The 14,402-nt window shown below is 41.0% G+C and overlaps 1 protein-coding gene across 1 annotated transcript; it reads right to left on the bottom strand.

The window, feature by feature from the left end:
* Window positions 1-1,550: 1,550 nt before the first annotated feature.
* On the bottom strand, window positions 1,551-2,434 carry LOC119658113 (kelch-like protein 6). Its single transcript, XM_038065380.1, has 5 exons — window positions 2,336-2,434; window positions 2,115-2,214; window positions 1,822-2,058; window positions 1,647-1,753; window positions 1,551-1,598 (listed from the first exon to the last, which is right to left on the bottom strand). The coding sequence occupies exons 1-5, from the start codon at window positions 2,408-2,410 to the stop codon at window positions 1,551-1,553; spliced, it is 567 nt and encodes a 188-aa protein (XP_037921308.1). The 5' UTR covers window positions 2,411-2,434.
* Window positions 2,435-14,402: the final 11,968 nt, after the last annotated feature.

Genomic DNA, 14,402 nt, shown 5'->3' with positions numbered 1-14,402 from the left:
TACTTCGAACTAAGGAACGACCCGCTACCAGGATCCATAAAACGAGTAGAGAAGGTCCTCAAAGAATCCTCTCTTTACCTAGAATTAGATGCCAACCAAAAATACACAAATCGGGCAATGAGATGAGGGAGATTATTACAGATTCTAACTCCCCTACATACAACATTGCAAAATGGTTGGTCGAGGAATACCAAAAATTGGGGTCTATTAATGGAAACCAATCCATCAAAAATTCGAAAGAATTGATTGATAGATTGAGTGCAGTAGGGGCTTTTGTGGATAATGAACGCCTAGTGTCATTTGACGTCAAGCACGCCTGTAAAAGAGGCCATAACAAAATTTGAAGAGTGGCTACTACGTTTTGGTTCGACACCAGAATGGAGGAGAAAGGCTAAACAATATGCAAGGTTGGCTTCCCTCTGCATGAATGAAAATTATTTCACATTCAGGGGAAAATACTTCAAAACGACCTCGGGTGTAGCGATGGGCAATCCTCTCTCTCCACTCCTAAGTGAAATCTTTATGGCATCACTAGGAGAAAAAATGGAGCAGGATGGATTATTGCCAAATATATGGTTGAGGTACGTGGATGACATTTTGACAGGGATCCCGGACACAAGTATCCAAAATTTGCTGGATAAAATCAACACGCTACACCTTAAAATAACCTTCACTCATGAGATTGAAGTTAACAACCAATTGGCTTTCCTAGATTTACTAATCAAAAGTCAAAACGGACAATTTTCTTTTTCTATTTTCAGGAAACCGACCAGAACTCAGCGTACAATCCCGGCTATTTCGTTCCACAGCTATCAGCACACACATCAATGTGGCCTTCATTTTCAAGGCGTGGTGCAGAGATACGACCGGCAAGTCACCCAAGGGAATGATGGAATTCCCAGATATCGGATTCGTGAGGATAAATAACTGGTGTTTACATTGATAGTGGTTATGGTTCTAGGTTCTAGAAGGTAGGTGGTTTCATTTCGGATATATGATATCTAAACTCCCAGAAATATAGCCGGCGGTTATAATCTTTGGTTTCTAAAATGGAGCAATTGAAAACCAGGGGTTGCTTAATGTTGGAGACTTTCTCTGAACTAGATATGATACCAATAACGCTTTGAAAAATGTTTGCACAGTGGTGGGTTTAAATCGTAAAGACAGTTTATTTGTTATTGAGAGCTGTCCTATCCTTACTCTTTCTAATGAGCTAACTTAGCCTAATAATAAGACTACTAGGAAATATTTAATGAAATCGGTGTCCGATTGGTAAGAAAATCACGTAGATATTAAGGTAAGTCCATGATGAAAGTACATCGTTAACATACAAAGATCAAAAGCTAGTGTTATGTGAAGAGCCAGACGGAGTAACTCCTGAAAGAGATGTTGGTCATAATGTCCTTCCTTGAATTTAAAGTATAAAGTCAACCGCATAAGGCAGCATTTATATCAAAGAACGTACTATTAAGAAAGAGCACATTGTCAATTAAATCTTAAAATGAAAGGCAGATACATTTCGGGCAGACACGGCAACCTTTCAAGTGGAACTAGAAGGAAAGAATAATTGTGCGTTTTGGTGCACTGTTCATTTCAATCTGGGAATGGGAAGTAACAATAGACAAAAGATTCATTTGAGTACTTACTTCAACAGGTTCCAGTTCCAGAAATTCGGGTGTTCTCGTAACTTCTTCTAGGTTGCAGCTAATATGATTCAGAGCACTTTGTTGTACACCACTTAAGGGGTGGGTTTCTGCGAATAACAAAGGCATCTGCTTAGTAACTACTAGTTTTACTGATAGATATAAAAACTGCTCTCACCTGCAAGTTTCCACCATGCAATGCAGTATTTCGACTTCATGTTGCGCTTCATATATTCATCACAAGCATCCACCAACGATTTTATCTGCAAATAATTGGCCGCTTTGCTAATCTCGCTGATGTCTTCGTCTGCGTAAGGTATTTCTCTGGAGTATATGTAGTGCAAAACTTTCAAGAGAATCTCGCGATCAAAACCATTCATTTCAAATCTTTTCGAATGACTCTCCGTGAACTTTCCTAAAAATTTGCAAACCAATGAATTTTGTATAAAGCTAGGGAACTGCTGCGCTTACCATTAAAGATCGCTCTGAAGTACAAACTGGAGCAGGACAAAATAAGTTTGTGGGCATGGAATTCTTCGCCATCGAAGAATAAAGTAACATCATAAGGAAACTGAAACAGAATTTTTAAAAGAATAAATGAAGATGGGCCTATAATACGAATTTTTCCTGAAAACACTATATTTAAAGACTTTAGAGTAATACAGGGTATTCTGAAGTTAAATCAAATTCACCTGAGAATTATTCTTCAGATACGATAATTTCGAGAAAAATTTGCTGAAATGATTTAAATTCTGATGCTTTTCCATTATGGAAGAATTCCTGGTATAATCGCTGAACGACAATATCAACACAGAGCTCTTCTCGAATCAATACCAAACAGCATTAAAGTTCACAATATTTTTTAAATTCAAGCCACCTTGTCTGAACGATCGCTAATTCTAAACTGAGCTGGATTGGACCTTTTAGTAAATAAAATACTTTTGAAAATTGTTGGGGATCGCTAGCCTAACTCCACAGGTAAATCAGGACCCTTTATTCACAAACAGGTAATATATCCCCGAAAGCCCTAAAAGTTAAAGGATATTTGTCTTCCCCTTTTAGCCCCAGGTCAACTGTTATCTTGAAGGATAGATTCTAGGAAATGTCAGGTATGCATTCTTCCAAATGTGAAGGAATTTTTCTTGCCCCCGGCATCATTAAGGGCAGAGAAAAACAAAAAAGGAAAACTTAAATAATGTTTTTTTTAATTATTCTGCTGATTCTCCTGGAAATAAACGTAGAGACCTTCAAATCCTTGTCTGACTACTTTTAAACAAGTGTATAAATTATTTGGATTATCCATTCAATGATGTTCACAACAATTATATCAATATCCGAAAAATCAGTGTGAAATGCGGCAACAGACGAGAAATATAACCCTTAGAGCTTTTGGCTTAATTTATACGATCTCTGCTTGTGTTTTTGTATATTAAAATGGTTGACGCGTTGTACATTCCCATAAAATTTTCTAATCAATGGTTTGCGGTGTTCGCAGGTTCTTGGAAATTTGAGAATATCTCTCAGAATCAGAGAACGCGCAGATTCTTCGATGAAGAAAACCTAACCGAAGTATCTGAGTAGCCTGGGCTGCATTTATAGTGCAGGCTCAAACTTCTTCTATCTTACATTAACTACATATAGCCAAAACCACCACCCCATTTTTTCCATTTCGTAGTTTAAACCGTAGTGTACCATTTTCATATTCTTAAGCTACAACAAAAATACCGTGCCTTCGGGTTATTTCACAAAGCTTTTTCTTAGCCGGCAGGAATTCGATTTTTCCAGCTGCGTGAATCATTGTAATTTTTCTCTTCAGAGTAGATGGTTGGATGTCAAATGTAGGCTCTGGTCCCAGCATTATGGATACTGACCGTTGGCCAGCCAGTCTGATCGCTTCCTCATTACCAGCGATAATCGAGTGCCCTTGGACCCACATCAGGGGTGACCCGTTCAGTCGGCCAAGTTTCAGCAACAACTAGTGGGAACTCTACACCAACCGCCTTGATATGTTATCGCAATTTAGTAATGATAACGTTGACCGACTGACAGAATAAATTCAAATGGGGCAAAATTGCCATTTTTGTCGAAAACATTCTTCTACTGCGAATAATTTCCACCTTGAATAAGGTCGGCATTTTCCCGAAAGGTCAGACTAGTTCCTATTATGGATTTTTCGAGAATGCCTTTGCGGTCGATATGTCTTCCATGACTCATGGTTCTAAGTTTGTAATCCCAAAGGACTCGTGGCCATTTAGCGACCATTATTCTCTCTTAGTGATTAGAATGGAGTAAGATACAAATCTGGAAGCCATATTATCAGTGCTCATCATCAGTCACATGATGTTCGCAAAGGGATTTCCAGGTGGACTCATGGCCGTTTGATTGGCCATCTTTTAACCTGCCAATCGTATCAAGCTTATAGGTATCGTTCACTGCTTTCCGTTTCACCTCCAAAGAATGGGGGGTACATTTAGCATAGCTTCGAGCAGCGCAGTCGGCGTAGTACTCATAGAGCCAGTAATATTTAGCCATGTGCGTGTTTGTAGTCGGGGAGAAGCTGTAGCCTTTGAGCACTCAGACTGTGGCGGCCCATTGTATTCAACTCTTTCGTCTAACGGAATATCCTAGATTCGTTAAGGTATCGCAGGATTTCCGTTAGTGGATGTGATGCTACCCGCTGCAAATGAAGACCATCGGCCCCAAAGATCTGATGTCAGATGCATCCATGGGCGAGGCATTCACATAGAATATGCTCCGTGGATTCCGTTTCCTCATTACAGAAGGATGGTACGTGTTCATCTTGAATAATTTCTCTTCTGAGCATATGTCCGGCTAGTGAATTATGGCCTGTCAGAATGCCCACAATAGTCCGTCAATAAACTTTCCGGTTTACATGCTAGGTTCTCACAGGAAAAGTTCGGTATGTCTAGCAGCATTTAAGCTCTGCCATCTGTCATTATCAGAAGCTTGTTCCCAGATTATGAAAACAGCCTAAACCGATGCTACTGATACTCTGATTGCTGATTCCGGTCCTGGCACGGGGGAGACCATAATGACTAAGTACCCTCAGTAGTTCAACCGAATTGAATCTCGAGAGTCAAATGGTTTCTGCATTTCTGAACGATTTTCGAGGTAATCAAACTACTACTCAACGCCCTCAATGCAGACTGGCTATCACTGAAGAATGCAATGCGCCTGCCCTTCTACTGCTCGCCAATCATCCAATTTGCCGCAAGTAGAATCGCATATACTTCACTTTGGAAAACCGTTATATACTTCCCAAAGGAAAAGCTCACTTCTAATTTTTATTCGAGAGGTAGACTCCGGTAGGGTAACTTCATATATTCTACGAAATGGATGTATGGGAATCCGAGAGTCGGAGTTAGTCATCAGTCTGAGAGGATTTTCCGCTTCGTTCGCCGGGAGTGCTGTTGAAAAAAAAACCCCATCGTTTTTACCTCAAAATAATTCCACTTTGTAGCACCATAACTTTTTAATGATGAGAAATTGCGACAATTCCCGAATGAGGTTAGAAAGTTGGGCCCTTTCTTTCCTTCCTCTATGTCATTTTCAACTGCTTCCCCACCAGCGATAGGGTTGAAAATTCTAATTTGATGAGGCACTATGATTTTTAAAAGGGGGTGGCTGCTATTGATTTTCATCAGGGTTGAAAATGGCCCCCTACTTCCTTTTCAATAAACTCTTCACCTCTTCTCGATAAAGGATTGGAAATTCAACATTTATCATTTGGTTTTATTTTTGCAGTCGTCATCTTCCTTATATGTACTTTACATTCTCTCTTCTCAACGAATCGACAGTTCCCCGTACACTTGTTAACCAGGCATAAACCTAATGGGGAACTTAAAACACTTAAAACTTTTTTCGTTAGAGAATGGCAGCGTTTTTCGTGAATAATGTCAAAAAGCATGACCTACTCAACAAAATCAAAATTTTCTACTTCGCAAAATACAATACATTTAATTTTATGTACGCTAGCAAGTGCATAGCATGTGAGTTGGAGCTTAAGAATACAGTCAAGGTCTTCCCTGCTTGTCGCGAAAGCCGACTTAAAAGGATAGAAAGTTGTGGACTAGCCGCCTGCAAATTTTGAATTTTTACTGCTAAACAAACGTCGACAACACTTCGGAAAGGGTTTGTCCTCACCATGAAGTCCTTTAGTTATCGAAAACAGACTATAATTGGAATGCTCGCTCTCTCCAACTCGGGCGAGAATTCCAACGATACAAGCGATTCTGAGTCTAGGCGGGTGGGAGTTTCGAAACCTCCACTCCTCTTGTCACACCGCACTCTTATACGCTGGAAAGATAAGTAGTAGGCGCGAATCCGGTATCCTTACCTGAAATTCTGACTGCACGATTCAGCCGATCGGACGGCGGATACACTGAGTAACCCGTCTGAGAATATTGATGAATATTGGGCTGCCATAAAAAATGTTTCCTTCTCGGCTGCAACGTAGGTCGTCTTCCACGTTCCGAAAGAGCGTTATAAGATCAGATTGACTGCGAAATCGTGGAAGCTGATCGATCAACGAAAAGAGTTGAAGGTTCAAATGACCATTATGAGAGGGATGGAGGGCGCAACGCGCTCGACCTTCAATACCGAGGGAAATCCCGAGAAGTAGTTTTGAGTGTGACACTTGGAGGAGCATTTGCGTGCTTGCTGCCGTTGTGAAAATAATAACTGAAATAATCCTGGAACGCATCAAAAACATCTCTCTGTCAGCAGGCTGGTTTCCCTTTCCGATCCTCCCACTATGACCACATCAGCTACCTACGAATTATTTTGGAACAGTACGTCGAATTTGCATTTTCGTCTCACCTGTTCTTCATCGATTTCGAGAAAGCTTTGGATAGTGTGACCAAGAAGTGTATCTGGAGTGCTCTACGTAGGAGGGGTATTCTGGAGGAACCAACAGCTATTATCAGAGCAAATCTCAGAGGACTTTAAGGTCCAAAGCGGATTACGCCAGGATTACATCTTCTCATCGATCTTATTGTTTCTTGTTAAGAATTCAAAGGACTATGACATCTCTCCACAAACACCTCGACTATGCAGATTACATCTGTTTGTTCTCTCACCGTTCTCACTGGGCCATAGACCTTACCAAATGGCTCTGAATTTGGAAGGAAGTAAGTAAGGTAACTACCGACAAAACCAAGATTCTCAGTCAGAAGGTGTTGATCAATTTCTGTTCATCTGGAAAGCATGGTTTCTGCCCACGATAGCACCGAACTGGATGTTCTTCGGTTCATTAACAGGGCTAATTTCGCATTCGATGCCTTGCCTAGAATCTGGAAATGCGCTTATTTTAACACCAACATCAAGTTTAAACTATTCTGTGCTAGCGTTGTTTCTGTGTTGCTATGTGGGAGAAGCACATGGAAGGTTACTATCACTGTCACTTGAAGGCACCAAGTCTTCTTCAAGACCTGTCTGCGAGGTATCATCGCAGTACTATTGAAGTATAGTAGTACTATTTCACATAAAACCTTGCTCGGCACACAGGCTTGTCACCCGTACGCGATGTGATAGAAAGGCGGAAGTGAGGAAGTGGCATTGGTCAAAGATTAAAGAGGAACGACAATTGCATTGCTGGCTATGCTAAGCGGTGGAACCCACTCCCCGAAGATGGTTAAAGGTGGGTAGCACCTGGCGGGGAGGAGTAGACGAGGAGTGCGAGAAGTCCCGGGTGCAGCTGAAGCGCATTTCAGCGAACCGCCAGCCATAGCGCACAGGTGTGGTTGGCACGCCGTACTACAACAAGCGGCAAATGGCAACTAGATGGATATGTATGTTGACAAGAAGAAGTGACAACTTTGCAAAGAAGCGACAACTTTGACTTATTACAATTTCATGCTCTATACCATAGCCTATATTACAGCGAAATCCCGCGATGCTAGGATGAACTTAAGGGGAGTTTTGCAGTCAATTACTGAAAATTATAGAAATATAATGCACGTGACTGCAGCGAGACGCAGACCCGTACCGCTTCATTACTCGCAGCGACACAATTCCGGCCACCATCAGGGAATGTGTTCGACTTGAGGTCATCGGGGAAACTGGTGACCGAGAGTGGCATACCACCTTATCAGTCCGTACATCTAAGGGTGCTAATACCTCAAAGCCCATCCGTATACGGCGGGGCATCTTCCAGGGGGATTCGTTGAGTCCCCTTTGGTTTTGTATGGCACTGAACCCCCTTTAATGGCTACTGAATGATGTTAGAGGGCATGGTTTTGCAATAAAATATAACCTAAGTGCTAAGTGTGAACTGACAAACTTGATGTGCTTAGATGACATCAAGTTGTATGCTGGGGCTGACAACCATCTTAGAAGTCTGTTGCGAATAATAGACATGTTCAGCCGTGATATTCGGATGGAGTTTGGATTAGACAAGTGTCGAATCCAAGCCATCCGCAAAGGTCATCACGAGCCGCATGCCGGACGTAGCATTGGTGACCTCCACATTGAAGCTATGACCGAGACAGACTTCTACAAGTACCTAAGAATTCTGCAAGGAACCCATCCTCGAGTTGGTGATCTGAAGGATGCTCTGCTGTCCGAATTCCTGGGACGTGTAAAGCTGGTGCTAAAATCGCATCTCTCGGGGAAGAATAAAATAAGAATAAAATAAGTGCGTTGAATGCATTCGTTATCCCTTCATTGGCTTATGCATTGGGAATATTGCCGTGGACGAAGACCGATCTGGAAAACGTCCAGCGGCGGATACGGACAACTATGTCCAAATTCCGGATGCATCATCCAAAGTCTGCCGTGGAGCGGATGAACCTGCCTCGTGACATCGGAGGTAGGGGCGTGGTCCACCTAACTTGAAGGATCGATCTTTCAATCCTCTGAGTGGGGTGAAGTCGGACCAAGACCGGATCGATGAATCGAAGTCGAATGCAATGCACGGTAAACACGTGAGTTGTTTTTGGCAGCCATTTGTCGATTCGCATTTGTCGAACAGATGGCTGTGTGCTGGGGAGCTCTTTGCTGAGACGGAGGGGTTCATGTGTGCCATGCAGGATGGCGTGGTCGCCACCCGAGCTTATAAAAAGCTCATCATGAAAGAACGGGTGGAGAACGACCAGCGCAGAATGTGTGGTTCGGCGTTAGAGGCGTTGGACCATCTCATTTCTGGCTGTACTGTTATAGCACCGGTGCAATACATCACCAGGCATAATGCTGTATGTAAGGTTATCAATCAAAACCTTGCATACAAGCATGTGCTGATTACGGGAACATGCCCGGTTTACCGATATGAGCCGGCAGCAGTACTTGATAGTTCTGCTTACAGCGTGTACTGGGACCGACAAGTTCTGACTGATCGCCACACTCTACACAACAAGCCTGACGTACTGTTAGTTGACAGGACGGGTCGCTCCGCGTATATTATTGATGTTGCTATCCCCCATAATAGCAACATTGAACGGAAATACGTGGAGAAGAAGGTGAACTATGAGCCATTGGCTCGGGAAACCAAAAAAATTTGACGTCTCGAGCGGGTGGTTGTAGTTCCCATAATATTGTCAGCTATAGGTATTGTACCTAAATCCCTCACGGCTTCCCTTTGTGTCCTGGGACTTTCGTACAGTCTGGTTCAAACCATGCAGAAGTACACCATTCTGCATACGTGCTCGATGTTGCGGGGAGTACTCGACGGATTCTACCACTGACCTACCACCGGCCACCGCCAACAGCCCCCCTTTAGTTTTTAAGTAGGTAGGATCGTCCGAGCCTAAATGCTTGGCACTTAGTACTAGTATTAAGTAAAATCCGGCATCTGCCGAGATTGTGATAACTCGGAAATAATAATAATAACATCGGTATGGAGGGTATTTCGGAGCCTAGGCACCATATTGTGGCAGCCTCTTATTTTTGATTTTGATATACTCAATTTTCTTTTCCTTCTCTTTTTCTTTGGATTTTATAACAGATTCGCTTCAGTAGAGTTGCACTTAGGTGCTAGTGGACAATGATTGTCTGGTCTTGGGATTTGTCAATTTTTCTTCCTGTTATTCTTTGACTCTATGTTACATTCTCCAAGTATTCTGCACTAAATCTAAAAATAAAAAAGGATAAAAATTAGGTAGAAGAATTAGGCAGAAGTTAAATTTCAAATCATAACGTTCATTTCGTCCCACATCGCGTAACCATAACTAGATAACATTTTAATAAACGAAACTCAATGAATAAGTCTATAGTCCCTATAATAAATTCATGTAACCCAATGGAGGATCGTTTCGTATCTCTCGATATACAATATATACCTATGATGAAGAGGGGCTTTTAAATATCCCTGATATAGCTCCAAGGGTACCTCTCAATTTCTGAGTCATCCGAAATATAAAAGTCGTCCAGGAATATAAAATGCCACTCAACTGGGAGGCTATGTGAGAAGAGAGAGTTTATCCATTCATTCAGAACTGATTTAACAATATTAAATTTTATTTTATCTGATTTTGATCATTTATTATATTTAGATTAAGATTTAATCAAGCATTGCAACGTTCCATCTAGAAGAGTATCATTCACAAATATTTCCACCTACAAAGCAAATTGTATTTTCATTGAAGTCATGGTTGTATTCGACGAAGTTGCAGAAATATATCTTTTTTTAAAGCAGCCAAAATTGCCTCCATATTACAGAACATCAATGCAATTTTTAGGAGCGATAAAATTCCTCTCGCGCTGTTTATAATAAAGTGTAAAAAGCTCAATAAATGTATATATATTAGGAGTTACCGCTTTTATTGACATTTCAAATTCATGGAAGAATATAACAAGATTCTTGACGGAAGGCTTTAATAACAATTCAAGACGTTTGTTTAGCTTTTAAAGTATTGCATGCACGTGTGCCTTGTTCAAGTCCCATTCGTTGCTCAGCCATTAAACGTTCGTTACTATATATACACATTTAAGTTTCTAATGGGAATTGGAAAAAAGTCGTTCTTTTTACAGTTCTATTGTGAACCTTTACAATCTAGGCTAGACTGTAATGACAAAATGGGTTTGCGGATGGTCAACAGACCATCCTGAGTGGTCGAAGACGACCAAAAGGGAAGGGTTATCTTAAACAGATAAAAAGATGGCGGAATTGTAGCTCCATCGAAGTATTCCATGCATGCCCCCAATGCTAGCCTGACCTGGGGGATGTGGGGGAGTCCTTTGAACACTTCGATCCCTCATATGTCATTATGAAAAAATACCCGTGTCTTCCTTCCAAATCCTGAAAATCCAACAAACAGGGCAATTCGAGCCCACCGAACGATCAACACGCGAGCTAAAACTGAAAGGTGAAAATATAATAAACAAGTTGGGAAACCGGAATCTGGACGTTTCAGGTGTGAAATGTTTTGTGTATTTCTTATATAAAAGTATTTGGGTGGACATTTGTTCCGTTTTTGCCTAGCACCTAATGTATATGTATATATTATGCCAGAATATTCACTTCAGCGTAATACTGGCAATCAAAACATTAGAACCGGCACTGAAACGAAAACTTTGACTAACAATGACTTTGTTAATAATGGTGCACTTTTCATCAAAGGAGGTTGGATATTGCTTCATATTATAACCGATATTACTGCAAAATTTGATGATTCTAGGATGGATAAAAGAGCGTTTCACAGTCAATAACTTAAATTTATAGTAATATCCTATTAATGACTTTGTTTAAACAGATATCGGCATGAAGGGTTTTTAGGAGCCTAGGCACCGTATAGTGTGAATTTTTGTGGTTGGGTAAGTTCTGAGAAAGGATCCGTGAAAGGAATGATTTAATTTCCAACCCGCGCTCTCAACCCCTTTTCATTAAATGTCAGACCGGTAGCTAGCATTTAAAAGTACTAATCGAGACTTTTCTCTTCATATCCCACATGACTAAAATTGGTGAAAAAAAAATTCTACACCTCCTTTTTCATTTACCTTTCCAACTTCTCACCAAATTTGGCCCCAATTGGTACAACTGTTTCTAAGAGACAACCAGACAGACAGATAGTAAACTGATTTTAATAAGATTTTGTTTTACATGAAATCTTAAAAAAAAAACAGGTTGACCGCGCACGTGGAGCCGTAAAACTCCAAACTTGAGTGCCGCAATCCAAAGGAAAGATCTACGACGAATTGGATCATCAATTTATGCTTCTCCTGCCTTTGACCTACATTGAGGCGCGGCCTTCGAGGTTATCGCCCTGTCTTGGCATCTGCAGGTCATCATATTGGAAAACGTCTATTTTAATAAGCTTGGGGGCTAACCTCAGGAGGGGAGAAGAGAGAGTCCTCAAATCAACAAGATTTAGGTAAAATTCATTAATCATTAATCATTAATCCAAATAAAAAACAAATAGAAATATCGAAAGCTCGCGCTTCGGGTATAAAGGTTTTGTGTTTATTTTATGTAAGAAATTTCTACGCACATTTTTCCATCCGTATACAACTAAAGATCCAACATATTCCTTCATATTTTTCCAAACTGCAAGATATGCGTACATGTTACAGACATGGATAGTATTCTTACCCTAAACAAAAAAACTGCCTATTACCGAATACTGTACATATCCATGCACGCATATAAATTGATCGTACCTATATTTCGGGTTTAGTACGTATACTATGATAGTTAACACCTGTACTCGCATTTCACCCGGTCAACTTCCGTTCACACGATGTGCGACTAGATGCAAGTTGCAGAGTCAGCTGCAGTAATTAAATATCTATAGAATTAACATTAAATATTGTTTTCAATTAGAAAGTCAGTTGTAATCCAAATTAGAAAAGAGGCACACATGCCCAAAAGAAAAATATATTTTTTTTAACACATAAATAAATTGTGTTGTTAATTTACTGAATATCGCTGCTTTAATGTACAAATATATCTATTTAAATTGACTACCCGCAAACTTCATTAGCACCTACAAACACACATATGTCTGTCTGAAATAATTAATATTGATATGATTGATATGACATGATTAATCCCATATACATGGGACCGAGACGAGAGAAGGAGAAAACTTACGGTGCAGGGGCTCGGAGTCCCAAAACCGGCGGCTTTTGGGAATGAGCAAGCGGGCTCCCGGTCGTCGATATCCCTCGACCCCAGTGCCTCCGTGTCGGACAACTTGACCACCTTGGCATATAATGCTACAGGAGATGTTCAAGCGAAGTACGACCTTACCGAGACCGCTGATAACAACACCAAACAAAGATGAACAGAAGGCAGATCGTTGGACGACAAAAACTGTGATAATACCCACCGCATATGTTCAAGATGCGCGACAGCAGGGGGTACTCCAGGAACAAAAAAGGGATCCATTCAAAACAAGCTCGTCAACTATGAGATCTCCACCCATGCCAAAGACGGTAAAGAATAAGGTACAGGGAAGGCCAATAAACGCCAAAAGTGAAGGAGTGTATAAAAGGGATAACCCTGTCGGGGCTTATCAAAAGCAGAGCCCCGATCTGGAGGAATAACACTTCCCCCAGCTGGGGACAAAAATAGTTGAGCTGTCCGAGTTTATCAAGGACAAGCACAACGTGCACCAAGCCATAAAGAATATGGTGAGGGCTATTAGAGTCTTCTATAATACATCGCAAATGGAGGAAAATAATAGTAAGGATACGTCGAACACGGCTGTGCCAACAGTGTCACAAGCGACCCAAGTGACGCCAAACCGTACTACCATCGAATTACGGCGAAATAAACGAGTACGTGGAAAAGAGGGGGATCCCCTAAATAATCAGCAGGCGCCTAAGAGCAAAAAAGCGGACGGGACATTCTAAAAACCAGTACCAACAGCTCATAAGGAGGACAGCGTATAGCGAATGTAGGACGACCAGCGTTGCGGCGCCCAAGACAAACGAAAACGGTGGATGGACTAAAGTTACTAGCAAAAACAAGTCGGGAAACCGGAAGCTGGACGCTTCAGGTACGAAAGGTTTTGTGTATTTCTTAGTACGTAGCACGTAATATATCCATATATTATGTGAGAGTATCCACTTTCGGGTGATATTGACATTCATAGTCTTCAATTTTCAAAGAAGCAACAAATTTGAGGTATTATAACTTTGTTAGTAATAGTGCGATTTCCACCAAACTTGGTAAGATCATGCTCTATATTATAGCCTATATCACTGCGAAAGTTCATGGTACTAGGATGAACTTAAGGAGGGTTTCTAACCAATTACAAAAAATTGTAGTAATATACTATTATTAACTTTATTTAAACAGATATCGGCATGGAAGGTATTTCGGAGCCCAGGCACCATATAGTGGCAGCCTCCTGATTTTTTTCAGATTTTTCGGTTTGGTAGTTTCTGAGAATGGCCCCCTTAAAGAAGTGATCACTTTCAACCCCCCGCGCTCCCCACTCTTCCAACGAATGTCAAAACTAAGAACGGCTTTGAAAAGTGCTAATCGAGACCTTTAATTTGATACCCCACATGACTATATTTGATGAAAAAACATTTTACACCCCCCTTTTGCATGTATGGGGACCCCCTTAAATTCGACATAAAAGGATGTAATTCACTGTATCTGTGAGCGTTCACAGTTCCCACCTTTCTACCAAATTTGGTGTCAATCGCTATAACCGTCTCCGAGAAAAATGCGTGTGACGGACAGACAGACAGACAGACAGACAGACGGACAGACAGACAGACAGACAGACAAACAGTAAACCGATTTTAATAAGGTTTTGTGTTTACACAAAACCTTAAAAAGCGAAAGGAAAA

Source organism: Hermetia illucens, chromosome 5, assembly GCF_905115235.1.
Source record: "Hermetia illucens chromosome 5, iHerIll2.2.curated.20191125, whole genome shotgun sequence".
Lineage (NCBI taxonomy): Eukaryota > Metazoa > Arthropoda > Insecta > Diptera > Stratiomyidae > Hermetia > Hermetia illucens.
The sequence above is the reverse complement of the archived record's forward strand: the minus strand, read 5'-3'. Positions and strand labels throughout refer to the sequence as shown.